Source organism: Struthio camelus, chromosome 21 (assembly GCF_040807025.1).
Source record: "Struthio camelus isolate bStrCam1 chromosome 21, bStrCam1.hap1, whole genome shotgun sequence".
Classification (NCBI taxonomy): Eukaryota; Metazoa; Chordata; class Aves; order Struthioniformes; family Struthionidae; genus Struthio; species Struthio camelus.
Window position 1 is genome coordinate 8,777,097 of NC_090962.1, and position 23,303 is coordinate 8,800,399.

The following is a 23,303-nucleotide window of genomic DNA, read 5'->3' on the forward strand; positions in this document are numbered from 1 at the left end:
CAAAGTTTGCATGTACAGGTTTATTATTATTTTTTTTTTCTTTTTGTCTTCCACAACAGAGAAATACAAAGAGCAATTTTTTTTTTTAATTTTTTTTTTGTTTGTTTTAAAGGGTCGTCAGTTTGGCAGGTTTTAATCCATTGCCGACAAGAATGCAAACTTTCCAGGCGAAGGCCGCGGCCTCCTCCCCGCCTTTCTGTGAACAACGCGAAACAGAGGGCAGGGGACGGCGGGGAGGGATGTCTTTTTTTTTTGTTGGTTTTTTTTGTTCGTTTTCTCTTCCCCCCCACTTTTTTTTTCTCTCTCTCTCTCTCTCTCCCGCTCTCTCCTTTTTTTAATAAGGTAATAACTAACTCTAGAGACATGTGGCCTGGATCTCCACCGAGGAAAATTAAAAAAAAAAAAAAAGCCCCAAAACGGGGAAGGGGGAGAGGTTGGGGGGGAGGGGGGAGAGAAGTGTTAACAGTATGTATAAGAGGCATATTTACACAGTATTAACATGCTGACAAAAAAGATTACAATATTGAGTATCGTACAACATCGATTCGGAAACAAAGAACCAGAGGCAAGGATGGAGGTGGGGGGGGACGGGAAGGGCCGGGGAGAAAAGGCTGCGGGATATCAAATTAATAAACAGAAGGTAATAAAACACCCTGGCAAAACAATGAGTTAAGGCTTAAAAAGTGTATAAAAAAATAACACAGTTAATATCCAAAAACGGAACCAAAGAGTACATAATATATATGAGTTTGTGTCTAGCTTTTTTTTTTTTCTGCAAAGCAGGGGAGGGCAGCAGCGGCGCCCGCCTGTCTCTACGCGCGGGGCCCCGCCGCCGACCGCGAGGCGAAGCACCCGGACACGGGGACAGCTCGAGCGGGGCCCCCCCTGCTGCCGGCAGCACCCCGGACCCCCCCGGCCGGGAAAAATCCCGCGGCCGGGGGCTCCCTGAGTGCGGCGCCCTTTCCGAGCTGGGGTCCCGAAATCCTGCGGCCGCTCGGTCCGGGTGGCACGGGGGGGGCCTCCGGTCACCTCTCCCCCCCCCCCAACCCCACCCCGAGCTGCTTTCGCTTCCCCGTGCTGAGCCAGTCCTCCGGGAGCCGCGGGAATCCAGCGCGGGGAGCAGATAACTCCAAGGGAGGCAGAAAAAAACCCAACAACAACAACAAAAAAAGACATTAAAAAAAAAAAAATCGATCGCAGCGTCCCAAAGAGGTCAGACGACGCGGCGCAGCAGTCTCCATCCTGCCGCGGCACCGAGTCCCGCCGGCTGCCCTCTCCGGCCGCGGCTCCCAACGGAGAGTCCAAGGGGAGAAAGAGCCGATGGTCGAGGGCCCCGAATTTCTCCCCTCGTCGCCATCCAGCGTTTTTCTCCGTCCGCGGGTTTGTTTTGTGTCTTATTTTGTTTCTGTTTTAGCAGCACCAACTTCTTGGCCAATAAATATATATATATATTTGTATCCAAAATGAGAGAAGTAAAGGAAAGGGGCAGGGACTGCAGGAAAGAGAAGACACCCCCCCCCAAAAAAAGAAAAAAAAAAACGCAGAGATTCAAAGTGCTCTGAAACCGTCTTTGGATGTCACCAAAACCGCAGCCCTGGGGGAGCCGGGCCAGGCCAGGGGCGTGGGGCGGCCGGGCGCCTTTCCAAAGCGCGGCGGCAGCGGCATCCGTCGACTCCCCGCCAAGCTGCCGTCCGGCGCGGCGCTGAGGGATGGTCCAGCGGCGGCGGCGGCGTTGCCCCCCGGGAGCCGGGAGGGAGCCTCGTTCAGATGAGCGAGATCCGCACGGGGATGCCGGGTGACTCGGTCCTTTGAGGCGAGTGCTGGCTGACGAGGTGCTCCACCACGGTGTGTTTGGACATGTGCTTCATCAGATACGTCTCCTGCAGGGCACGGGCAGAGGGGAGAGAGGGCGACGTGAGCGGCAGAGCCGGGGCGGGGGACACCTCCGGTCCTGCCGCCTCGGGATGCTCCCGCCCCGGCACCTCCCCGCTCACCGAGGTGTACGCCCGGCCGCACATGCTGCAGCAGTAGGCCTTGGCGTGCTTGATGGCGTGCGCCGAGAGGTGGATCTGCAGCGACGCCGAGTCCGTGTACGCCCGGTAGCAGTTCGGGCACTTGTAGGGCTTGTCCTTGTTGTGCTGTCGCTGGTGAGACTGCAAAGGTGGAGGAGTGGGGGGAAGAAGAAAAATCGGGCAACGGGTTACGGCAGCGGGTCGGGAGAGACGCTGCCCTCCGGGCTGGGCACGGGAACGCGGCTGGCGTCAGCCCGCGGGGTGCGGGTGACCCCCGGGAAGGAGGGTGGTGCTGACCTGGAGGTTGGAGAGTTGCGTGAATGCCTTTTCGCAGCCGGGGTGCGGGCACTTGTACGGTCTGTCGCCGGTGTGAATTCTGCACCGGAGAAAAGGGAGGAAAAAAATGTCAGGTCACTGTCCCCAAGCGAGGACCCTCCGGCCCCGGGGCGACTACGCGGCATCCGCCTCCCACGGGACCCCCCCCCCGCGCCGTCACCTGGTGTGCTGCTGGAGGTGGGAGAGCTGGCGGAAGGACTTCTCGCAGTAGGAGCAGTGGTAGGGCTTCACGCCCAGGTGGATGCGCAAGTGCTGGGCCAGGTAGGAGGCGTTGGCGAAGGATTTGGAGCAATGCGGGCACTTGTGGGGCTTGGCCTCCGTGTGCGACTTGGAGTGGATCTGCATCTCCGACTTGGTGAAGAACGTCAAGGGGCAGACCTTACACCTGCGGGCGAAGAGTCCCACAGGGGCCGGGCTGGGGCGGGCAGGTCCCGGTGGGGCCGGCCCGCGCCCCGGGGCCGGGGAGCGCCGTCCGCGCCTCGCCTACCTGTAGGTCTTGCCCTCTTTGGCCGTCTCCCCCGAGGCCAGGATGGGGTAAGGAACCACGAGGACGGGCGGCCCCGAAGGGTTTTCCGCCTTGATCTTCTTGCGGCCCCGCTCGGCCTTGGGTGCCCCCAGCAAGCTGTGGCCCTGGATTGTCTTGATGGAGTCGAGGAGGGGCGGGCTGGTGATCCCTGAGATGAGGGTGGGCGAGGAGGCGATGAGGCGGCTCTGGCTGGTGGAGGTGGGCGTCGAAGGGGTGGCCGTGCCCGTGCCCGTGCTCGACTCGGAGGTGCTGACGGCGGGCGCCCGGGACGCCAACCCCAGCCCTGGCGGGCGAAGCAGGGAGGAAAAGGGGGACGACGTTAGCGGGGCTTCGCTCTGCCCGACCTGCTGCCCCAGAGGCGACACGACCTGCTGTGGTGGGGGCATCATCAAAGCGGGCAGCCGGCTCCCAAACCGGGGGCGGGCGGACAGGGACACCCCCCCCCCCCCACACACACACAGCCTCCACCGCTCTCTGAGCCCCTCGAGCCCCGCGCGGTGGTACCTGTGACGGTGCTGGTGGCCGGCCGGGCGTGCAGGGCCACGTCGGGCTGGGGGACGGCTTGCGGGTGGAGGCCGGGGACTTGCTGCAGTTTGGGCAGGGACATGATGGACTGGCTGCTCTCGGCGGGCGACGGGGGCACCAGGAGGGGCTGCTGGGAGGCCACGGAGGTGGGGGGCAAGTGCGGGGGCCGGATCTTCTCCGCCATCAGCTGCTCCTTGATTTTGTTGATCAGAACGAGGTTGTCCAGCTGCCGGGGAGGCGAGAGCCGCGGGTCAGGGGCGAACGGGACGGGTCCCTTTGGGACGGGCCCCCGACGCGTCTGTCCGGGCTGGGGTGAGGGGGGGGGGTCTTACCTGGCTGGGCATGGTCGGGGGGGGCGGCCAGAAGTACGGGTTGTTAAAGCGAGGCTCCGCCATCCTACAGGGAAGAGAGGGGCCGGGTTACGGGGTGGGGGGAGGCAGCGGGCGCCCGCCTGCCTCCCTCCTCCCCTCGGGCCTGCGCTGGTCCGAGCCCCCGCCCGAGGAGACGGCCGGCGTGACGGAGAAGGGAGACGGGCCAAAACGGCGCGGCGCTGCGGGGAGTTATCAGGCGAGGGGACGGAGGAGAAAGCGGGAGGCGGGGGCGCACGGGCTACGCTGGCACGCGCCGAAGCAGAGGGAGGGATGCCGAGCCGCCGTCCCGCGGGAAGGGAGGCGACGAGCCTGATCCTATGAAACCTCCAGCCTCCGCGCGGTCCAAGAGCGGAGCCAAAAGGGAGGAAGGAGCCGGCGGCGGCCCCAGCAGCGAGCACCGGCATGGCTCGGCGGCGCGCTTTTCTACGGGGCTGCTCCTGGGTTCAAAGTCCTGCCCTTCCCACCCCATCGATAACGCCAGGCTGACGGACCCGGAGACGGCCAAGGCGGCATCCCCACGGGATGCAGCCGAGCCACCCTGTTACGCTGCCGGCGGTACATTTTTAGGAGGGCGTTTAGCTATCGTTGCCGTTTCCAGCTGCCGTTTCCCAGGGACGCCTTCCGGGATGAGGCAAAGCAAAGAGAGCAGAGAGCAGAGCACCGGCTCCGCGGGCAGCACGCGCTCCCCGCGGGGCAAACCGTCGGAGGGCAAGCGGCCGCGTTCGAGCCGAAACCGGGCTCCCTCGAGGGCCGCCCGCCGTCACTCACCCGGAGCCTCGTGCGGCGTCGCCCGCAAATATTCCCTGCCGGCGCGAGGGGAGCCGGAGCCGCGCGGATGCGCCGGTGGTAACGCCCAGGCCATAAACCGGGGCAAGGAACAAGCAGAGCCTGTTTGAAGGGCTGGGACCTGGCGAGCGTTTTCCAGCCTGCAAATCCGTGTCGGGTCAGGAGTCCAAGCCGGGAGCCCTCTTTTCGGGAGGGCGCTAAAAACGGCACAGAAAGGTACGTCGGGTGCAAATACGCCTCTGCAGAGGGCCAAAAGACCAAAGCGGCCCCATGGGAAATAACCCCTTAAAGACCCCGAAACGCCAGCGAGCACAAGAGCAGCAACGGCCAGAAACACGGACCCGGCTGGATTAATCCTCCAGCTGCGACCGCAAAGCCCAGCATGGCACCGTGGTCCCCAAAAGCCGGCCCCGGCTGCGGCGGCCGAAGGTTCGGCACGGGCACGGAGAGCAAAAACGCTCTCGGTTCGACGGCATCGGCCAGGAGGGGGAAAAAACAGGTTGAGCGCAAAAGACGCGGGCTCATACCGGATCATTGGGAAGCTCCCAGTCTCCCAGTTCCTGGCAGCATTTGTCCTGCTCCTGCGGGATTACAAGCGTCGGAGGTGGCCGGCAGACTGCTTCGGTCTGGGCACGGGAGCTGGAGCGAGGCGCGAGCACCTCGGTGACGGCGTTGAACCCAAAGGCAGCTTAAAAAGCAGCACGGCCACCCGAAACGACCGACGGCGGCCGCAAGCCGTTCACCGCTCGCTCCAGGAAAGCCCCCGCCGCAGCGATTTACAGAGCCGCTAAACGCTTTGGGGAAAAAAAAAAAAACTTAATTCTAAATCCATCGCGCGTTAATAGGAAACATCTGAAAGGCAACGGCAAGAAAATGACAACATGGCCCCACGTAAACAGGCGTTTCAGCTGCTAAAACCAGACGGGCTAAACCTCTTTAAGGACAAGTTTAAGGAGAAGTATTTAAGAGGCCCCGGTGAAATTTAAAGGAGAGCTCCCCCAAGGAAAAGCTGAGCGGACGCACAGGCTCTTGCAGGATTTGAGCCCGCATCGCTGCTTTTTATCTCTTCCAGACATTAAACGTGGATAAATTAAGCCAGTCCCTTTGTCAAGGTATCTCACTGACCCCGAGGACCTGGAGCGGGCCCAAAAAAAAAGGGGGGGGGTCCATGCAGAGACAGCGCTCGCGGCGCGGGGCGCTGCACTCGGATTAGCTCCGCGGGAGCAAAAATAACGCGCCATCGACCGCGAGGCACCAGGGAGCCTCCTTAGCGGCTTCCCCAATTCGCCGGGCGACGAAACTGCAAAGAGGTGACCTCCATCCGCAACAGAAACCAGGCCAAGGCCGGAGCGGCAAACTAGACCAAGACGGACGCCAGATCCACGAGCCTCCCTGCCGCGGGCCAGCGCCGGCCCCTGGGCGCGCCAAGAGGGTCCTTTTTCCCCGCGCAGCAAAGGCGAGAGAGGCTACGGCACCCAGGGGAGGGACGGGAGCTCCAGCCCCTCCAAAACGACGCTGCGCCAAGACAAGGGATGACCCCAGCTCGCCCGACGAACGCCCTCGCGTCGACGCGGCTCGATCGCACCGTGCCCGCTCCCCTCCGGAGCTGCCGGGCGTCCTTCCTCCCGACGGTTCCCGCGGATGCCGCATCCGTCTCGCGAGCCCCGCGAAAGCCCCGTGGGGCCGAAACCTTGCGGGAGGGTGAAAACCCCTGGTGAGCAAAACAGGAAGGCAAGAGCGCGGCGGAGGAGTGCCGGAGGCCAGCCGGAGGGCAGCCGGAGGGCCCTGCCACCCCGGCGGCGGAGGCGGCGCGGCGAGAAGCGTAAATGCCCCTTCGTTCCTCCCCGGGAAAACAGGAAGCCGGAGCTATGATTAGAAGAGGTTTTTGGAGCCGGCCCAGGGAGTTGCTCCTCCGTCCCTGGCAGCAGGTGCCCTCTGTCCTGCCCCGGCTCCGTCCGTCCTCCTCGCGGGGTAGATGGAGGTGGACGGGCCTAATCCTGTCCCCGGCGCCCCGGGAACCGCTAGGCTCGGCGGCATCCCGGCTCCGGCTGCCGGAGGGGGCGGTTTGGATTTCCGCCACGGCAAAGCAAGATCCCTCCCGCCCTGCTCATCCGCACGTGTCCCAGCAGGAGTTAGCGTCGCACGGCGACGGCGGGATCCCACCCGGCCATCGGGAACGCCGGTTTTCCCAGCGAAGGCCATCCAGGCTTCAGCCCTCCCATTTCGTCCGAAACTTCCCGCCGGCTGGGCGGACGGAGGGAAACAACGGTCGGCGCGCGGCCGCCTGAGCCTGCGGGCAGCGCCGGCGCCTCGGCCGCAGCCCTGACGCCAGCGTGCCGCCGCTGAGCGCCGAGCAGCAGCGCGATGAGCCTCAGAAACCTCCCGGCGCCTGGGAAATCAAGTGGGGGTTAGGCGGGAGCAGCATATAAAAGGCTCTCCGAAGCCCACCTGCTTCCCCCATGGCCAAAATCCCTTGGAGGAAGAGGAGGGGAGCTGGGGGGCCACAGCGAGCCGGGGGAGCGCTCTCTGAGCTGATTTTTGCTACCTCCATCTATTTTCTCCCGTCTCCTCGAAGGCGCAAGGAGCTGCCGACGCGGCTTCTGGACGCTGGGACCGAACGAGGCTTGGGAGGTTGGCGGGGAGCCCCGGCCCTGCTGCAGGCAAGCGATTTTCTTACGGCTCTCAGGCCCTGCCGGATCCGGCCCCGGGGCAGGGACGAGGGGGTCCGAGGACGGCCCCGGCCAGCGGTTGAGGCATGGAGGCGGCTGCGGAGCGCCGCCGCGCGCTCCCGCTGCCCCACGAGCCTCGGCCGGGGCCGGTTCCCAGCCCGATCGCCGGGCCGACGCGCTGTCACCGAACCGTTCGCAAAGGCCACTGTCGCCAAGTAGCATCTCCGCCGAGGACACGGTATTTTTCAGGTAGTGTTATTGTAGGGTTGCTCGTAAACAACGAGCTTTTTCCCTTTGGTTTGCTAAATCATACTCGTCGTTTCCTTTTAAGCAAAGATCCCGGTACAACCCGAGACAGCCATGGGGAGGAAAGCACAAATATTGCACGTCCTTCTCCCTCCCTCTGCACCTGAGGAGGTCTTATTAAATAACGAGGCGGCTACCGTAGCCAAAACCGCTGCATTTGGAGCTTTACAAACCTGCCTAGAATAAAAAGGAAAGGAGCGGCCGCTGTGCCAAAAAAACCTTATTCCTGTCCCAACTTAATTTTACAAATTGTGCAGTATTTCATCTGGAGCAGAGGGACCGCTCCCCCTCGCCCAGGCGCGCTCGGATAGCTGGGGGAGGGTGCTAGAGGGGATATAAAGCAGATGGAAAATATATAAACTCCCTTTTTCTATATTCTGAGCTAACTATGAAAAATGGAGGCTGACACACGGCGCGAAAAAGGAGGGGAGGGGGAAAAAAATCCATTAAAATGGAAATTATGAAGGGTGGGGAATACTGCAGCACGTGCCTGCGGGACGCGCCGGGGCTCCCCGCGGGACACCGCAGCCCCTCGGGGGAGCGGTTGGCGTTAGGGCTGTCCTGGTCCTTGCTTTTCGGCTGAGAAAGAGGTGGGGAGGTGGGGGAAAAAAACCGCGGGTAAGAGCTCGCCTGCGGCACGGCACGGAGAGGGTCTCGGCCGGAGCGTCGCGCCGAGCGTCCCTAAGGGCAGCGGCAGGCATTGAGCAGGATGGGGAGGGGGGGGGGAACCCGGAAAAAGGGGTTGCGCAGGCGGGAGAAGCGGCGCGCCGGCCCGAGAGGGCTCCGGCGGCGGGGGCCGAGGCGCAGCCGGAGGCGAGCGCGGGGAAGGCAGGCAGGCAGGCGAGGGATGCTGCGGGAGGAAGGCCGTCGGAAGAGCAAGCGGACGGAGGCGGCGGGGAGCGGGGGGGCGGTGGGGGAAGCGGGCAGGCGCGGCGGCAGCCCCGCGGGGACGGACGGGACGTGGCGCACGCCGTGTTCGGTACTCACAGGCTGGCCTCAGAAGCCAGGTGGCCGCAGCTGCCGGGGGAGACGTGTCGACGCGGCTCCAGACCGATGGAGGTAGATGATGGCACGGGCGGGCACCAGCGCCAGGCCCCGGAGCTCACTAGCCTTCCAACTTCCTACCAAACTGCCGCTAAGTCAAGCTACAGTTCTCTAGGGAACGCCTCTACTTTGGCAGCCCTCTCTGTCTCGCCTTCGCTGAAATAAAAAGAAACAAGAGATTCTTTTCACGGACGCGGGCCGGCACCGCCGCGAGAAGGGTCGGCGGCCGGGCGCCGGCGCCGCTCGGCATCGGCAGAAGCGGGACGCCCCGAGCGGCGACCGGCGTGCCGAAACGTTAAGGGGGCGCTGTCGGGGTTGCCCTCGACCGAGCTGGAAGCGGCTCCCCATGCCACGTGCCTCGGTTTCCCCCTCCCACCCCCCCACCCCAAAACGGCGCCAGGCCGCGGCGGCCCTTGCGGGGCGGGAGGCGCCGCTCCGCTCCCTTTGCGGACGGTTTCTCCAGCCTCCGGGAGCGACGCGGAGAAAGCGGCCCGCGTTTCCGGACGACGCGCGCGACCAGCATTCGCCCGGAGCGGGAGGGTTTTGTTTTGTTTCTTAAGAGAAACCAAGGGCCTCACTGCAAACAAAACAAAATACAACCCCAACCCAGAGCCGGCGGGCAGAAAGCGGCATCAAATCAAGCGGCTCGCCGCAGGGGCCGCCGCGCCGTGCCAGCTCGCTGCGCCCGGGCGGGCTTCCCGCACCGGCTCGCGGCTTCGCCAGGAAAAGTCTCGCTCGGAGCCTCGGGGACCTTGGCGCGGCGAGACCCTCTCGCCCGGCGCTGCCTCGGCGGAACGGAGCAGGTAGCGGGCAGGCGGAAAGGACGCACGAAACGCAGGGCGGCCGCCAGGAAACCTGGCAAAGGCGAGTTCAGAAATCCCCATCCGGAGCTCGGAGCCGCTCGGGGGATCTCGGGCCAAAAGAATTCACCCAAGATGGAACCAATTAAACCCCGCGTTTCCGCCCCCTGAAGGGCTGTAACTGGTGTTTCTCATTCAGATTTCCTCTCCCGATGTAAAGCCCGAGAGCGAACCGCTCGGCAAAAACCCCCATCCCGGCCCGGCGGTGCCCGGGAAGGGGCGAAGACGAAGCGAGCGCCGCTCGCCCGCAGGCCCCGCGAACGCATCGGCGGCGCGGAGGCCGCTGCGGCCCCGGGGGCTGCCCGGAGGAGTCCGCTCCCGGCTTCCTGCCCATCCCGCCGGCCTGGCAGGTGGAGAGGAGGAAAGGTGGGAGCCGGGGACGGCTCTGCCGCGCGTCCCGGCGTGGCTTCCCCAGCCGGGCAGCGCCAGGCGCTTTCTCCGGCCTCCCGTTTCCAGAGCGAGGAAGGAATCGGTGCAAAGCAGGATCGGTGCAAAGCAGAAGGGCAGACAAGGTGAGGAAGGAGCAGCGAAGGGAAACAGCTCTGCTGCCGAAGCCGCGCCAGAGAGCACCGCGGGATGGGACGCCCGTACGAGAGGGCACCCGCGAGCGGGAGCAGGGCACCGCTCCCGGAAGATGGGCAAAGAGCCGCGAGCCCAAAGACGAGCCGGAGAAGCCAGCAGAAGGGGTCGAAACCAACTCAGGCCTCCGAGCGCCGGGGCTGAAAGGCCAACGCCTCCGCGACGCCCGCGTGGTGGCACCGGGAGCCATCGAAGGGACGAGAGGGACCCTCAGGAGGACGGCGGGCGGCAGGTCCGTACGGAAATCGCGCAAGGCCACCGTCGCGGCTCCAGGCCTGGAGGAACCGGTGCTGCTCCCCATCCTGCTGCCCAGTGCACCGGGACCGCTATCCCCAAACACGCCGGGAGCCAGGGCGACTCATCCGCTCCACCACCGAGGTCCTGAGCTCCAAAGCCTCAAATATGAACCACCTTCACGAGCGGCCGCACCGCCGTCTCCGCAAGCCCGGCCCGTTCGGACAGACACCTCGGCCTCGAAAGCCGGCTCTGCCCCCGTTTCAGAGCGGTTAGCCGTCTGCTGGGGACCGCTCCGACCCGGCACTGCCTGCGCCGAGCTCGGCACCCGCTTCCTCGAGGCCGCGCGGAGCCATCCGGGCCTGCTCGGCGGCCAGGTCTTGGCTACAGCTTGCCTAGATGCTATCCTCTCCTTTTTTTAAGGAGTCCGTGTTCCCCTCCGGTGGCCGCAGGGAATCCGGGCGCCCGATGTCGGCTCGAGGGATCCGGCGAGAGCCAGGCCAAGCAGCCGCAGATACCGCTAGGCACGCGAGCGCCGACCGCCTGGGGACCGTCGGACCGGAAAACACCCGGCAGGATGGCTGTACCCATGTTACAGGTGGGGAAACTGAGGCACGGGTCACTCGGCAGCGGTTCTGCCCCCGGACATTAGCAAGCGATTTCGCCCTCCCTCCCGGCCCCACAATACACACACGTAAACATTAAATACACATGCACTTGTCATAACATCTTAAGCACTGAAGGATCGCTTGCATTTTTCAAGCCAAAAAACACGTTGTTTTTTTTTTCCTGGAGGGAGAAAAGATTATTTTATGCATGCATGCATTCATATATATGATTTTTAGCTCCGGCTTTGGCCCTGGGTATTGAAATTTAAGCTGTTCAGGCTTGCGCCAGGAGCGGGATCCCCTTGGTGTTTGCCCCCCCCCCCACTGAAACGCATCGCGGCTCGTTTCTCGAGCCCCCCCCCCCCCCCCCCCCGGCTCCGGCCGGCGTGCCCACCTCTGAGAGTACTGGCGTTGCTTCCCCTTCTCCGCGTCCATCTCCGGATCTAGCCGAGAACCGCTGCTGCCCGCGGGGCGTTTTTCTACAGGGAGGGGAAGGGGGGACAAGGAGGGACAACTTCACACACACGCGCAACACCCTTCCTCCCGCTGCCCCCCCCCAAAAAAAAAACCCCACCACCGGCCCCCGGCGAGCGAGCGAGCTCCGGCACGGGCGGAGGAACAAAAGCTGAGCAAGGCTTCGACCTCCCCAACCCGTGGGAACAGGGAGGAGCGGGGGGGGGATTTTTCCCCCCCCCTCCTCTCTCTTCCTGAAAGTAAGCCCAAAAATAAAAATAAAAATGCAACGTTTTGAAGCCTGGCCCCGGAGCCGAGGGAGTCCTGCGCCGTCGCCTTTCGCCCCGGCGGATCCGAGCGGCGGGCAGCTGGGCTGGAAAAGCGGGGCCTAAATCCATCCTCTCGGCAAACTGCACGCCGGGAGGGACGGCAAACTTTTACCTCTTCTTCAAAATATGGCTTTAACCTCAAAGGCCCCCCCGGGGGGCGGCTGGCTCCGCGGCCCGAGGGCCACCCCCGAAAGAGCCGTCCAAAGTCAAAAAGCGCCTCCGGGGGCCGGATCACCCCAAAAGAGCCCGTCGCAGGGGGGCCCCCCAACGGGAGCATCCTCGGAGCGCAGCCCGGCGGATAAAAACCAAAAAGGCGGATTAATGGTCGCGGGGCGAAAAAGCATCTTCCAGCTCCCGGCGTCCGGCTCGCCGAGGCCGGACCAGATGATGCCCGTACCAGTAGCCTCTGCATCCGCACGCGCTCTAAAGGGCTGGTTAAATATATATATATAGATAGATATATATATAGGTGGAGCGGGGGCGCGGGGCTCTCCGGGTCCCCGTCACGGATAACGGGGGGTCCGCGGCGCCGGACGAAGCCCCCCGCGCGCCCTTCCAGCCGGCGCGGCCGCTGCCGAGACAAAACCGGTTATAGAATAAAAGAGGGAAGGAGGAAAGAAGGAGGGGGGGGGAGATAAATTAATTAATTAATAATAAAAAAAAGAGCAATAAAACGCCCCCCCCACACCCCCTTTCCATGCAACATCCACAGCCCCTCGCCGAGCGCAGAAATAGGTACGTTCAGCCGCATTTAACTTTTCCATTAAACCATCTCGGTGGGGGGGGGGGGGAGAAAAAGCAGAAAATCCACCAAAGCGGGCGTTTTCCTGGCTGCACCACCCCCAACCGAGGGAGGGAAGGGGGAAGGGAGAGGGGGGAAAAAAAAAAGCGGTTAAAAAGGTAAAGTTTTCGCCTAAGTTAAGCGACGATCTCCAACCTGCCCGGGCGGGCGGGCGGGCGGGCGAGCGGCGGCCGCGCCGCAGACACAAAAGCCGAGCGGAGCGGAGGGAGGCGGGAGTGGAGGGGGGGGGGGAAACGCGGCCCCTTTCGGTGCCCCCGCGGCCGCCTCGCCGCCTCTCCCACATTCTCAGACAGTTTTTATTAAAATTCGCAGACAAAAGGAAAACAAAAATGGCAGCCCGGCTTATTTTTAACGCCGGACGGGGCCGCCATGTTCTGCAGATCCGCGGCGGCGGCGAGGCGCGGCCCCCACACAGCAGCCCCCCCCACCCCCCCCGCCGGTGTTTACCGGCCGCTGCACCGAGCGGGTGGGTCGGGCCGCTTGGTTTTGTTGTTGTTGTTGGTTTTTTTTTTTCTTGGAATAACCCTTTTGAATGAGGGAGAGGAAGAGGAGGGAAAAAAAAAAAAGGAGAGGGAGGGTATTAGAGAGAGAGAGAGAGAGAGAGAGAGAGAGAAAAGCAGACACTTCCTATACCAACAGTCATGCTCCCGGGCAGGCTGCGGTCCAGCCGGCGCTCCGGCGGCACGGAGGAAAATGGGCGCCCCCGCCCGCGCCGCCCTCCCGCCTCCTCGCCGCCCTCCTCCTCCTCCTCCTCCTCCTCCGCCCGCCCAGACTCCAGGCTCCGGTGCGCGGGGCCGGCGGCCGCCCCGCTCCGCTCCCCTCCCCGCCCGCCTTCCCCCCCCCCTTCCCCGGCCGCTGCCGCCATGGCGGCGGAGGGACGCGAGGGGCGGGAGGCTCCTCGGGGCCGCCACGGTGCCCCCCCCTCCCCCCGCGGCCTCGCCCCGGTCTCCTCAGGGCCCCGGCGTCTCCTCAGCCCCCCACCCCGCCCCGGTCTCTTCAGGGTCTCTCCCTCCCTCCCCCCGGTCTCCTCAGCACTCCCGGTGTCTCGTCAGCCCCTCCTAGGGTCTCCCCTGCCTCCCTCAGTGGGGTCTGCAGCCCCCCCAGCCCCTCCTGGGGTCTCTCCAGCCCTCCATGGATCTCCCCAGCCTCCCCAACCTTCCTCCCTGGGTCTCCCCTGCCTCCCTCAGTGGGGTCTGCAGCCCCCCTCAGCCCCTCCTGGGGTCTCTCCAGCCCTCCATGGATCTCCCCAGCCTCCCCAACCCTCTTCCCTGGGTCTCCGCTGCCTCCCTCAGTGGGGTCTGCAGCCCCCCAGCCCCTCCTGGGGTCTCTCCAGCCCTCCATGGATCTCCCCAGCCTCCCCAACCCTCCTCCCTGGGTCTCCCCTGCTTCCCTCAGTGGGGTCTGCAGCCCCCCCAGCCCCTCCTGGGGTCTCTCCAGCCCTCCATGGATCTCCCCAGTGTCCCCAACCCTCCTCCCTGGGTCTCCCCTGCTTCCCTCAGTGGGGTCTGCAGCCCCCACAGCCCCTCCTGGGGTCTCTCCAGCCCTCCATGGATCTCCCCAGCCTCCCCAACCCTTCTCCCTGGGTCTCCCCTGCCTCCCTCAGTGGGGTCTGCAGCCCCCCCAGCCCCTCCTGGGGTCTCTCCAGCCCTCCATGGATCTCCCCAACCTTCCTCCCCAGGTCTCCCCTGCTTCCCTCAGTGGGGTCTGCAGCCCCCCCAGCCCCTCCTGGGGTCTCTCCAGCCCTCCATGGATCTCCCCAACCCTCCTCCCCAGGTCTCCGCTGCCTCCCTCAGTGGGGTCTGCAGCCCCCAGCCCCTCCTGGGGTCTCCTTAGCCCCCTCTGCACCCCCCCCAGCCCTTCCTGGGTCTCCCTAGCCCCTTTTGCACCCCCAGCCCCTTCTGGGATCTCCCCAGCTCCCTCTGCACCCCCCAGCCCCTCCTGGGGTCCCCCCAGGGCCTCCCCATCACCTTCCCAGGCAGGAGGTGTCCTGTCCCTCCTCTGGCCAGTCCCCTCTTTTGCTCTTTCCCCCCGGGGTCTCTCTTTGGGAATCTGCTTTTTTTTTCTTTCTTTCTTTCTCTGTTTTTTTTTTTTTTCCCTCCTCTCTCTCTCTTTCTCCCCCCACCCACCTCCGGCCCTTCCTTCCTGAGTCTGGGAGAGGCGCTCCCCAAATCCGCGGAGAGGATCTGCTCCTAAGAGATGGAGGGGAGAAGGAGGGCAGAGAGGCTTTGGAAAGAAAACAGAGGGGAAAGGGGATGTGGCGTGCCGGGGAGGCAGCCCCTCCGCTCCCCCTGCTCTGATCCGGGCTATCCTCCCCTGCACTCCCCCCCCCAAAATTCACCTCCCAGGCCTGGAGCCTGAGGAAACACGCGGTTCACCCGCTCTCAGTTCCCCCGCGCGCTTGGCCAAGCCGGGGGAAACTGAGGCAGGAGCCTCGTGGCTGGAGGGGAGCGGCCCCCAGCCTCGCGTCGCGCTTGCGGGAGGGAGCGCGGCAGGTTTGGGAGGACCCTGGTCTCCCAACGCAGGGGAAGAAGCTGCCAAAGGAGTTGGCAGATTTTTTTTTCAAGCTTTATTTTTTCTTCCTTAGGACCTTCCGGGATGTTTGGTAGCAGGTCGTGGGACCAGAGCAGGTCGCTCAGCTCCGGTTGGGTTCGCGCAGGGACGAGGGTGGAAGCAACCGGCCAGGTGAGCGGGCTTTGGGGCGCACACAAATCCCGTCTTTCCAGCAGGTGGGAAGAGGACAGTTGCCCGTTCTGCCAGCACGGTGCGACTGTACAGGCAGAAACACACGTGCCCGTGAGGATGACACTGACCTGGCCGCTGCAAGGCCCGCTCGTCCTCTAGAAAATTGCCCTGAGAACCTGCTCTAGAAATGCAAAAGTTTATTCTCGCCATTCTTGCGATTATGAACCTCTGGCTGTGTCCCAGGGACCGCTTCGCTCTGTCTTGCACCAGTGTTTTCCGCTACAAATGGCAGCTCATTTCATCAACAGCTCTTTTTTTTTTTTTTTTTATTAAAACACTGCTACATGTCCGTGTGACGATGGCTGTTTACCATCATATTTTTCCTACGCGGGTTCATCCCCCAAAGTCCCGAGGATCTGAGGGATCAGATGCAAGTTTTGTTACAAACAGACCTTCCAAGATCTCAGAGCACGCAGCGCTCGGTGAGGTGTCTGTGTGAAATTAAAACTGCTTCTGGACGAAGGGCACTGAATTTTTACCTGTGTTTTGATGCAAAAGACACTTGAGTCTCTTAAGTTTGCAAACAACTGTGCACCTGAGTAACAGCTGTATTTTTAATACTTGTGTGTAAATGTGTGTGCGCAAATATATACTAGGCTCCAAGGTGATGCTGTTCTTCCATTAAAGGAGTTTGTTTTGTTTTTTTGTTTTTACTTATGCACGAATACTTCTTTATTCGCTTTTTTTGTCTCTCAGGTCTTATCTGCCTGTTTTTCTCCTTTCCCAAGGAGACTGTAAGGACAACTGAACAATCTGGAAGATTACGATATTACGAGTATCAAAGGAATGAAATGGGTGCCTCTGAAAGCGAGTGGGATCTCTGTGCCAGCCCGCAGGGTGTATTAGCCACCGCACCGCTCCAGCCGTACCGAAGAGGTAGAGGGAAAACTCTCTTTGCTAAAAACCTCTCGTCTCCGTGCTTCAGTGCAGCGCTGAGATTGGGGTTCAGCAGGGATTTGAGCAGAGGCTGACGCCGACCCATCAGCCCCCATTGGGAACAGAGTTGGACCCAGCTCATCGCAGTAATTCCCGAGCTTATTTCCTCAAATTGTCAGTTTCTTCTACGTCCGCATCATTATTTCAGTTCCTGCAGCCAAGTTTTCAAGCCCTGCAGATACTCGCTGCCTTTCTCCTTCACCGTATCAATGCTTGCTTTCTTTTTTTCAAGAAATAATTGCAATGCAAACATTTCTTCCCATTTTAGAGAGAGAGGTTGATGGGCACAAAACATGCCCCAGCATTGCAGTAAAACGGGAAGGCGTCCTTCGGCCACTTTTGTAACGCAGTCGTGTATTATTTCCACCTCAAGTTGCTTGTCCCTATGTGCTCGCTAAATCATGCAGGAGCCAATTCTCTATCGTGGAGCAGCACCCAGAGTTTGGTTCCAGCAAACTGAGAGGGTTTCTCACAAATTTCCAGTGATGGTACAGTTAAGAAAAAAAAAAACAAAAAAAACCCAAAAGCAAAACCAGCTCTGGGCTTTTTTCATGCTTTCCAGGTTTCCCAAAATGCTCCATCACAGAGGATGGGACTTGGCGGGGAAAACCCCCGTGATGGAAAAGAGAGGGATGTGCTGAATGGGTGGGCTGGGGAGGCCAAAATGCCCCCCGCGACGCCTGCAGTGACTTCTCCCGGTGGGCCCGGGCGCGCTTTATTCCCTTCCTCTCTGCAACAACCTCTCACATACTTGAAGCCTGTTATTATGTCTCCCCTCAGCCTGCTCTTCTCTAGACTAAACAAATCCAATCCTTCAGCCCCTTCCGCACAGGCCAAGTTTTCTCGGCTCCTGGTTGATATCGCTGCCTTCCCCTGGCCTCTCTCCAGTGGGTCACGCTCGCCGGGCTTCAGAGTCCTTCGTGAGCAGAGCGGAGGGGACGGGAAAGACGATAAAAAGCAGAAGGTGAGCCCCAAGTTTCTCTCCTCATCACCTCACTCTGGGAGCTGGGAAAACCAGCCCCGCAGACGCCAGCCTTGCATGCCAGGACCCCCAGCGCTGCCGGCCACTCTGTGCGGTGGGAGCAGGAGGAATCGGCGCGGGGAGGCTGCTGAGGACGAGGGACCAGGAACAGGGAGAGAGGGTAACTAGGAGCTGCCACAAAGACCTCCGATTAGCAAACCATGCCGCTTTACTGAGCAACACTGCAGATTTTGGGGTGGAGAGCAAGGAATGGCCACGACTGTTGCATCCTTCGATTTCCAGATTGGACCTCTCTTACTGGCAGAGGTTCACGCGGCATCCAGCCTCTTGTGGAACAGTCCCCAGAGCCCACCTGGACTGGCGAGCGTTGAACCTTTTGGTGAGACCGCTGCCAGGGAGCTTTAGGGGTGTTGCATCCCACAGGATTCAGGCATTGCAGCCTATTTTTGCACCTCTGGGCCTCAGTCCTTTGGGCCCAGTGCTTTTTTTTTTTTTTTTTTTTTTTTTTTTTTTTTTTTACACCTGATTGTCTCTGCTTTGAAACACATCTCTCCGAGTAAGCACAGAGAAGTTCCTCTCCCCCTTTGCATCTCAAGCTGGGCTGGAGGAGTTGGAGGGCCTGTGTTTTATTGCAGAAGAGAGCAAAGCAGCTGAGTTCCCACGCTGCCTTTCATCTTCTTTCCCCCCTCTCTAGCTGTTCCCACAGCTCCGCCAGAGCAGCTGGAGTAGGAGGAAAACGAGATCACGCTTTACGCCCCTCTTGTTCCAAGCGGCTCCGAGCTCCCCGGTCCTACGTGAGGTCCCTGGGTCGTGATGAGCAGGACAGGTGGCAGTTTCTTAGGGATCAGAGGAGCTCGGCACAAGCGAGGCAGGACTTTTCGCTGTTTGGGGGGTGCAGGCACAGGACAAGCTTCCGACCCGTCCCTCCAAAGCGTGGGCACGGCTCTTGGCTACACCAAAGATTTCCAGGACGGGGCTGGATTTCACTTCGGATGGGTGCGAGAGGGTAGGAAACTCTTTGGAGGGAAAGGGCTAGTTTTTCCTCTTGATCTGTAGCCTGTGCAAGGAAACAGTGCTGGAAATGCCTCAGTTTCCCTATTTTTGCATGCCCTTTATTTAAAGGGCTGACCCACTGAGCCGTGGGCCGCGAATCCATCTGTAACGGCCCTGCCGAGCGGTGGGGCGCGCAGACCCCAAACGGTTCGTGGCCGAGGCGATGGTGCTAGGCAAGACGTGCTGCCATTGCCTGCGTGAGCTCCTCTCTCAGATCTGCTCGTGTCCCATATCAGTGTTTCTTGAGGATCCCCCTCGAGCTAACTGGCCTGGGATCACCCATTCACCCCATCCCCCCTTTAAACGACGTTTTTCCCATCTTGGAACGTCCCCAGATCCGTTAATTACCAGCTCTCAGTGACTCAACCGAGCTCCTGAGCCAACTTCTTGAAAACTCCCCCTTTATCTGATTTTTTCAGATGTTTACACCTAGCAGTTGCTATTTAACGTCCTCCTGCTGCGGTGTCGGGGTGGAAATTTCGTTCGCACCCTAGCCAGGAGAGACGGGCACGTTTTGGAGCCTTTCTGCGGGCCCTAGGCCACCGGTGTCCCCTGGCAGCCCGTTGCTGCCGAGTTCCTCTTCTTTCTCCTCCCTAGGTGTATTTTCCTCTCTTATCACTGCTTTCACTTCCATCCGCGGGGCCGGGGGGTTTTGGCTGCTGGAAGTTTGTGCCGTGATTGTGAAACTGCGGTGGTTTTGAACCTCTGCATCTTCTTAGGCTGTTCCCGACTGTCGGGAGGCCAAGCGCAATCTGCAGCGGAAAGATGGGGCATGGTTCGCTCAAGAGCCGGGGTGTCCCTGTCCGTGGAGGGCTTCAAGAAGAGGGTGAGCAGATGCCTCCTGAGAGCGTGCCCGGCGCAGCTCGTTTCGCACGAGCTGTGCTATTTGATGCTCTGGGGCTCTCCCAACCGTGCACGCAGCAGATTCGATCTTTTCCCCCCAGCGCCGCATCCACCGTGCCTGGCTGTGGGAAACGGGCCCCTTTCCTGGGGAGGCGTGGAGGAGGCGGTGGGGAGCCTGGGCGCGTGGTGCAGCCAGCGCCTGGGGTTGGTATGCTGTCGTTCCTGCCCGCCCAGCCTCCCGGGCGGCAATGCCGGCAAGGACCAGGTGGTAGGAGAGACCGTGCCCTTCTCCCTGCCGAGGCCTCACCGCCTCGCTTGTCCTGAGCAAAAAGGGCTGCAACATGGAAATGCCGAGAGGAAATCAAGCTGGCTGCAAACCTCACGTGCAAAAAAAAAAAAAAGAGAGATGTTCAAAGGCTCTTTTGCCCCCAGGGTAGATCCAACCGCAATTAAAAGGAAAGGAAGGCAGGGGCGTGCTCAAAGCAGAGATGCCTCCCTCGCCATAAATCACCTCTGCGGGTATTTCTGCAGGCTGGAGGCCCTGCTACACCTGCTCTCTCGGCTCCTGCACCAAAAGTTGGCCTGTTAGCGCGGGAAATGGCAGTGCCTTTTGCCTTTCTCTGCGTGTCTGTAAGGGCAGGAGGGGATCGAGTCACGGATGCGTTTCTTTCCCGTGGCAGCGCGAAGCTCGCAAAGGAAACGTACGGAGGGCAAAGCCGCTGGAGAGGTTCCCCCGTCGCCGGCGCTGCCCCCGCTCCCCGCGCCAAGTCTGTGCGTCGCGGTGCCTTCGGTTCGTAAAATCCCCCCCCTCCCGTTTGCATCGGCGACAAAAGGAGATATTCGCGGAGAAGGGGTCGGAGGGAACGACGCGGCAGAAGAGCTTTGTCCGCGTTGAGTCCCCGTGGCGTCGTGCCGGTTTCGCGGCGGTCAGAGCTCAGGTTGTGCCGTTCGGGTGGTCGGCGGCCCCGCGTCCCAAAGTCGCTTGCTCTCTGCCCCTACCCGCAGGAGCAGCGGGCGCCGAGCAGGAAATCTTTTGGGAAATGCCTCTCTCTGAAACTTCTCCGTACCAACTGCATGGTTTTTTTTCTCCTTTTCTTTGCAAGAAATCTGTCTGCTTCGGTAAAACAGGGCTGAGGTGGAGATGCTGGTCAAAACCCCAGAGCACACGCCAGAAGGTAGTGAGTAAGAAGAGGGCAGACGCGTACGACATTCGCTGCTTCCGGTGCGGCCGGTTCCCTTGTGATTTGTGCGGTTACGGACCCCCAAAACAGGAGGTCGTGCTCAGACCCGAACTCAATTCAACGGAAAAGACGACATCTTCCCTGCCATGAGTCAGACAATTCATCGGGAATGAAAAACCGCGCAAGCATTCGCCAGGCCCTTCAAGAGACGGAGAGTTTACAGCGGGCAGTTTTGAGACCTGGGACAAGTCGGTGCAGCGTTGTTACAAGGTATTTCCCAACCAGCGGGACGACACGCCAGTTAGCAGGCAGTGACTCGCGGGCGGCCACGTGAGCGGCAAGGGTGGGCACCCCACGCCTCCGCGACGCCCGGAGGCCGGGCCCCCCGTGCTACCAGGGGCGGATGCGTGAAAAATGCTCGTTCGCAGCCGTCCCCGTGCGGCGCGGGGCTTTGGGAAGCGGCGCTGCCTTTGTCCGCAGCCTCCGACGTGGCGGGCTTTGCCGCTGTTTTGCGGGAGGACGCGGATAATCGGTGCGGTCCCCTGGCCAGCTCCGGGATCCGTAGGGGAGATACGTGGCGTTCAGGGAAGGACAACGTTTCGAGCCGGTCCCAACCGTTAAGCGACGCGCGGTTGTGCTTGACGTGGTGCAAAGCTGCGTGGGACCAGCTCCTCTCTGCAGCCCCGCGCACGAAAACCAGCGCTGTGCAGCGGGCGCCGCCGGTGACTCACCCGCTCCTAGGGCATTGCTCAGAGGCCGGGAGCGATCCGTGGTCGGATGCTCCAGCTCCGGTTTGGCATCCCTCAAACAAACCCTTCAGCCCCGGAGGCGCAAAGTGGGTTTCTAGGCTGGATCCGCAGCAAGGCTAAGAGACATTGGGCCACCAGCCTCCCCACGTGGCCCCAGACCACGTGGCAAAGCCCCCGGGAGACACAGGGGTGCAGAGCAGGCACTGGGACGGGTGTTCAGGGGCGACGGGGAGCGTTTAAGTTAAAAAGTGACAGTGCATTAATTGCCCTTCCTCCCCCCTGCAAGGGGGAGGGCCTGTTTGCTTATAATTAGGTAATGAGTTAATTAGGATTAATTAGTTAATGTTTGCAAAGCGCTTTGGAGATGAAAAGCATCAGCATAGCATGGCTGGGCGCATCCTCGCGCTCTCCTTGGCGGGGTGCGGGACCCTGATCCGGGCGGCAGCAGGTTCCCTTTAACCCGCGGCGCTCAGGAAAACCTCAATGCATCGCCATCCTCTGTCCGGGCAGCCGCCGGGGATCTCGCGGGATCTCCATCGGCTCCGTAGCACCCCGTTGCCGTCCTCCCCGCTGCAGGGAGACTGGGAAAGCATTAATGGGAGCAGGGAAGGAAAAAGGAGCAGGTGTTAATAGCTGCTGTCAAGTGGGTCTTTGATCCATCCTCTGGCACGCGGCAGGACGGACGCAGCAGAGGTGGCCGAGGTCGGCACAGCTATGGACGGGCAAGAGAGACGGAGGAGTCGGGGCAGGGGGGAAAGGGCCTCTGGGAGCATCATGAGGCCTGTCGAGCTCGGCGCACAAATGAGGGGATGGAGGGTTGATTGGATGGACAAATGGAAGGATGGGATGGAGGGACTGAGAGAGGGATGGATGGACATATTGATGGAGGGAGGGAAGAATGGAGGGATGGATGGACAGATGAATGGATGGAGGGTTGATTGGATGGACAGATGGAAGGATGGGATGGAAGGACTGAGGGAGGGATGGATGGACAGATGAATGGATGGAGGGTTGATTGGATGGACAGATGGAAGGATGGGATGGAGGGACTGAGAGGGATGGATGGACATGTTGATGGAGGGTTGGATGGACGGATGAATGGATGGATGGATGAATGGATGGAGGGTTGATTGGATGGACAGATGGAAGGATGGGATGGAGGGACTGAGGGAGGGATGGATGGACAGATGAATGGATGGAGGGTTGATTGGATGGACAGATGGAAGGATGGGATGGAGGGACTGAGGGAGGGATGGATGGACAGATGAATGGATGGAGGGTTGATTGTATGGACAGATGGAAGGATGGGATGGAGGGATTGAGGGAGGGATGGATGGACAGATGAATGGATGGAGGGTTGATTGGATGGACAGATGGAGGGAGGAATGGAGGGATGGACAGATTGGATGAAGGGTTGGATGGAGTGAGGGATGGAGGGTTGGATGGAGAGAGGGATGAATGGATGGAGAGATCAAGGGATGGACAGAGGGATGAGGGTTGGATGGAGGGACAGATGGATGGAGCAAAGGATGAAGGGTTGGGGCGATGGATGGAGGGGTGGAGGGTTGGACGGAGGGACAGATGGATGATGGGACAGATGGCGATGTGTCCCTGGGATGAGGGCAGCTGTGCGGCCCTGCTGGTGGGAAGGCCAGCAGCGGGGCGCGGAGCAGATGCCCACCAAGCTGCCCGCAGCGGTGCAGGGGAAGGCCGCGGAGGTGCGCGGAAAAGGGGCCCCTTTAAGACCCCCCCCAAGCGCGGCCCCTTTAAGACCTCCCCCCCAGGCGCGGCCCCTTTAAGTGCGCCCCCCCGCGGGTGGCGCCGTGGTGCGCGCCAGCCGGCTGCGCCGCGCGGGGGACAATGGGGCGGGGGCGGTACCACTCGTGCGGCGGCGGGGGGGCAGGAAGTGCCCAGCCGTGGCCCCGCCCCCCGCGCCCTCCCCCCCTCCCTCCCCGCCGCCGCCCCGCCCCGTCGCGGCGGGGCGCGCGCTGAGGCGGCTGCGGGCTCGTTCCTCTCCGCCGCCACCGCCGCCCGCTACCGGCCCGGCCGGGCACCGGCAGCGCCCTGCGGCTGGGTGAGGCGAGGCCGGGCGGGGCGGGGCGGGGCGGAGCTGGGGGGCGGAGGCCTCGAACCGGCGTCCCACTGGAGGGGGGCAGAGCCGGGGGGCGGCCTCGAACCCGAGTCCCTCTCAGGGGCAGAGCCGAGGGGCGGCCTCGAACCCGGGTCCCGCCGGGGGGCAGAGCCGGGGGGGCGGCCTCGAAAGGGGGCCCGCCGGGGGGCAGAGCTGGGGGACGGCCTCGAACCAGGGTCCTGCCGGGGGACAGAGCCGGGGGGGCGGCCTCGAACCCGGGTCCCGCCGGGGAGCAGAGCCGGGGGG

At 61.9% G+C, this 23,303-nt stretch overlaps 2 protein-coding genes across 19 annotated transcripts in view; one reads left to right on the forward strand and one right to left on the reverse strand.

The window, feature by feature from the left end:
- Positions 1-13,216, reverse strand: ZNF362 (zinc finger protein 362). Of its 13 annotated transcripts, none has more exons than XM_068916257.1 (12): positions 13,078-13,165; positions 11,251-11,335; positions 8,519-8,731; positions 5,084-5,350; positions 4,539-4,753; positions 3,732-3,795; positions 3,379-3,625; positions 2,836-3,157; positions 2,509-2,733; positions 2,310-2,388; positions 1,995-2,153; positions 1-1,880 (listed from the first exon to the last, which is right to left on the reverse strand). In XM_068916257.1, the coding sequence occupies exons 6-12, from the start codon at positions 3,792-3,794 to the stop codon at positions 1,764-1,766; spliced, it is 1,212 nt and encodes a 403-aa protein (XP_068772358.1). In that variant the 5' UTR covers position 3,795; positions 4,539-4,753; positions 5,084-5,350; positions 8,519-8,731; positions 11,251-11,335; positions 13,078-13,165; the 3' UTR covers positions 1-1,763. The 13 variants fall into 13 exon arrangements, with proteins under 13 accessions (XP_068772358.1, XP_068772355.1, XP_068772360.1 ...); XM_068916254.1 differs by having other exon boundaries at positions 13,074-13,142; XM_068916259.1 differs by lacking the exon at positions 8,519-8,731 and having other exon boundaries at positions 13,074-13,146.
- Positions 12,237-23,303, forward strand: part of TRIM62 (tripartite motif containing 62) — a 17,194-nt gene continuing 6,127 nt past the window's right edge. The window contains exons 1-5 of one of the 6 annotated variants that reach the window (XM_068916240.1): positions 12,237-12,373; positions 15,025-15,122; positions 15,879-16,058; positions 16,937-17,082; positions 20,100-20,447. The gene's annotated coding sequence lies outside the window, so the exon portion shown is untranslated. Of the gene's footprint in view, positions 12,374-15,024; positions 15,123-15,878; positions 17,083-18,872; positions 18,980-19,518; positions 19,787-20,099; positions 20,448-22,888; positions 23,001-23,068; positions 23,150-23,303 lie in introns of those variants that run through there. The other 5 variants (XM_068916245.1, XM_068916239.1, XM_068916241.1 and 2 more) reach the window with 5 other exon arrangements.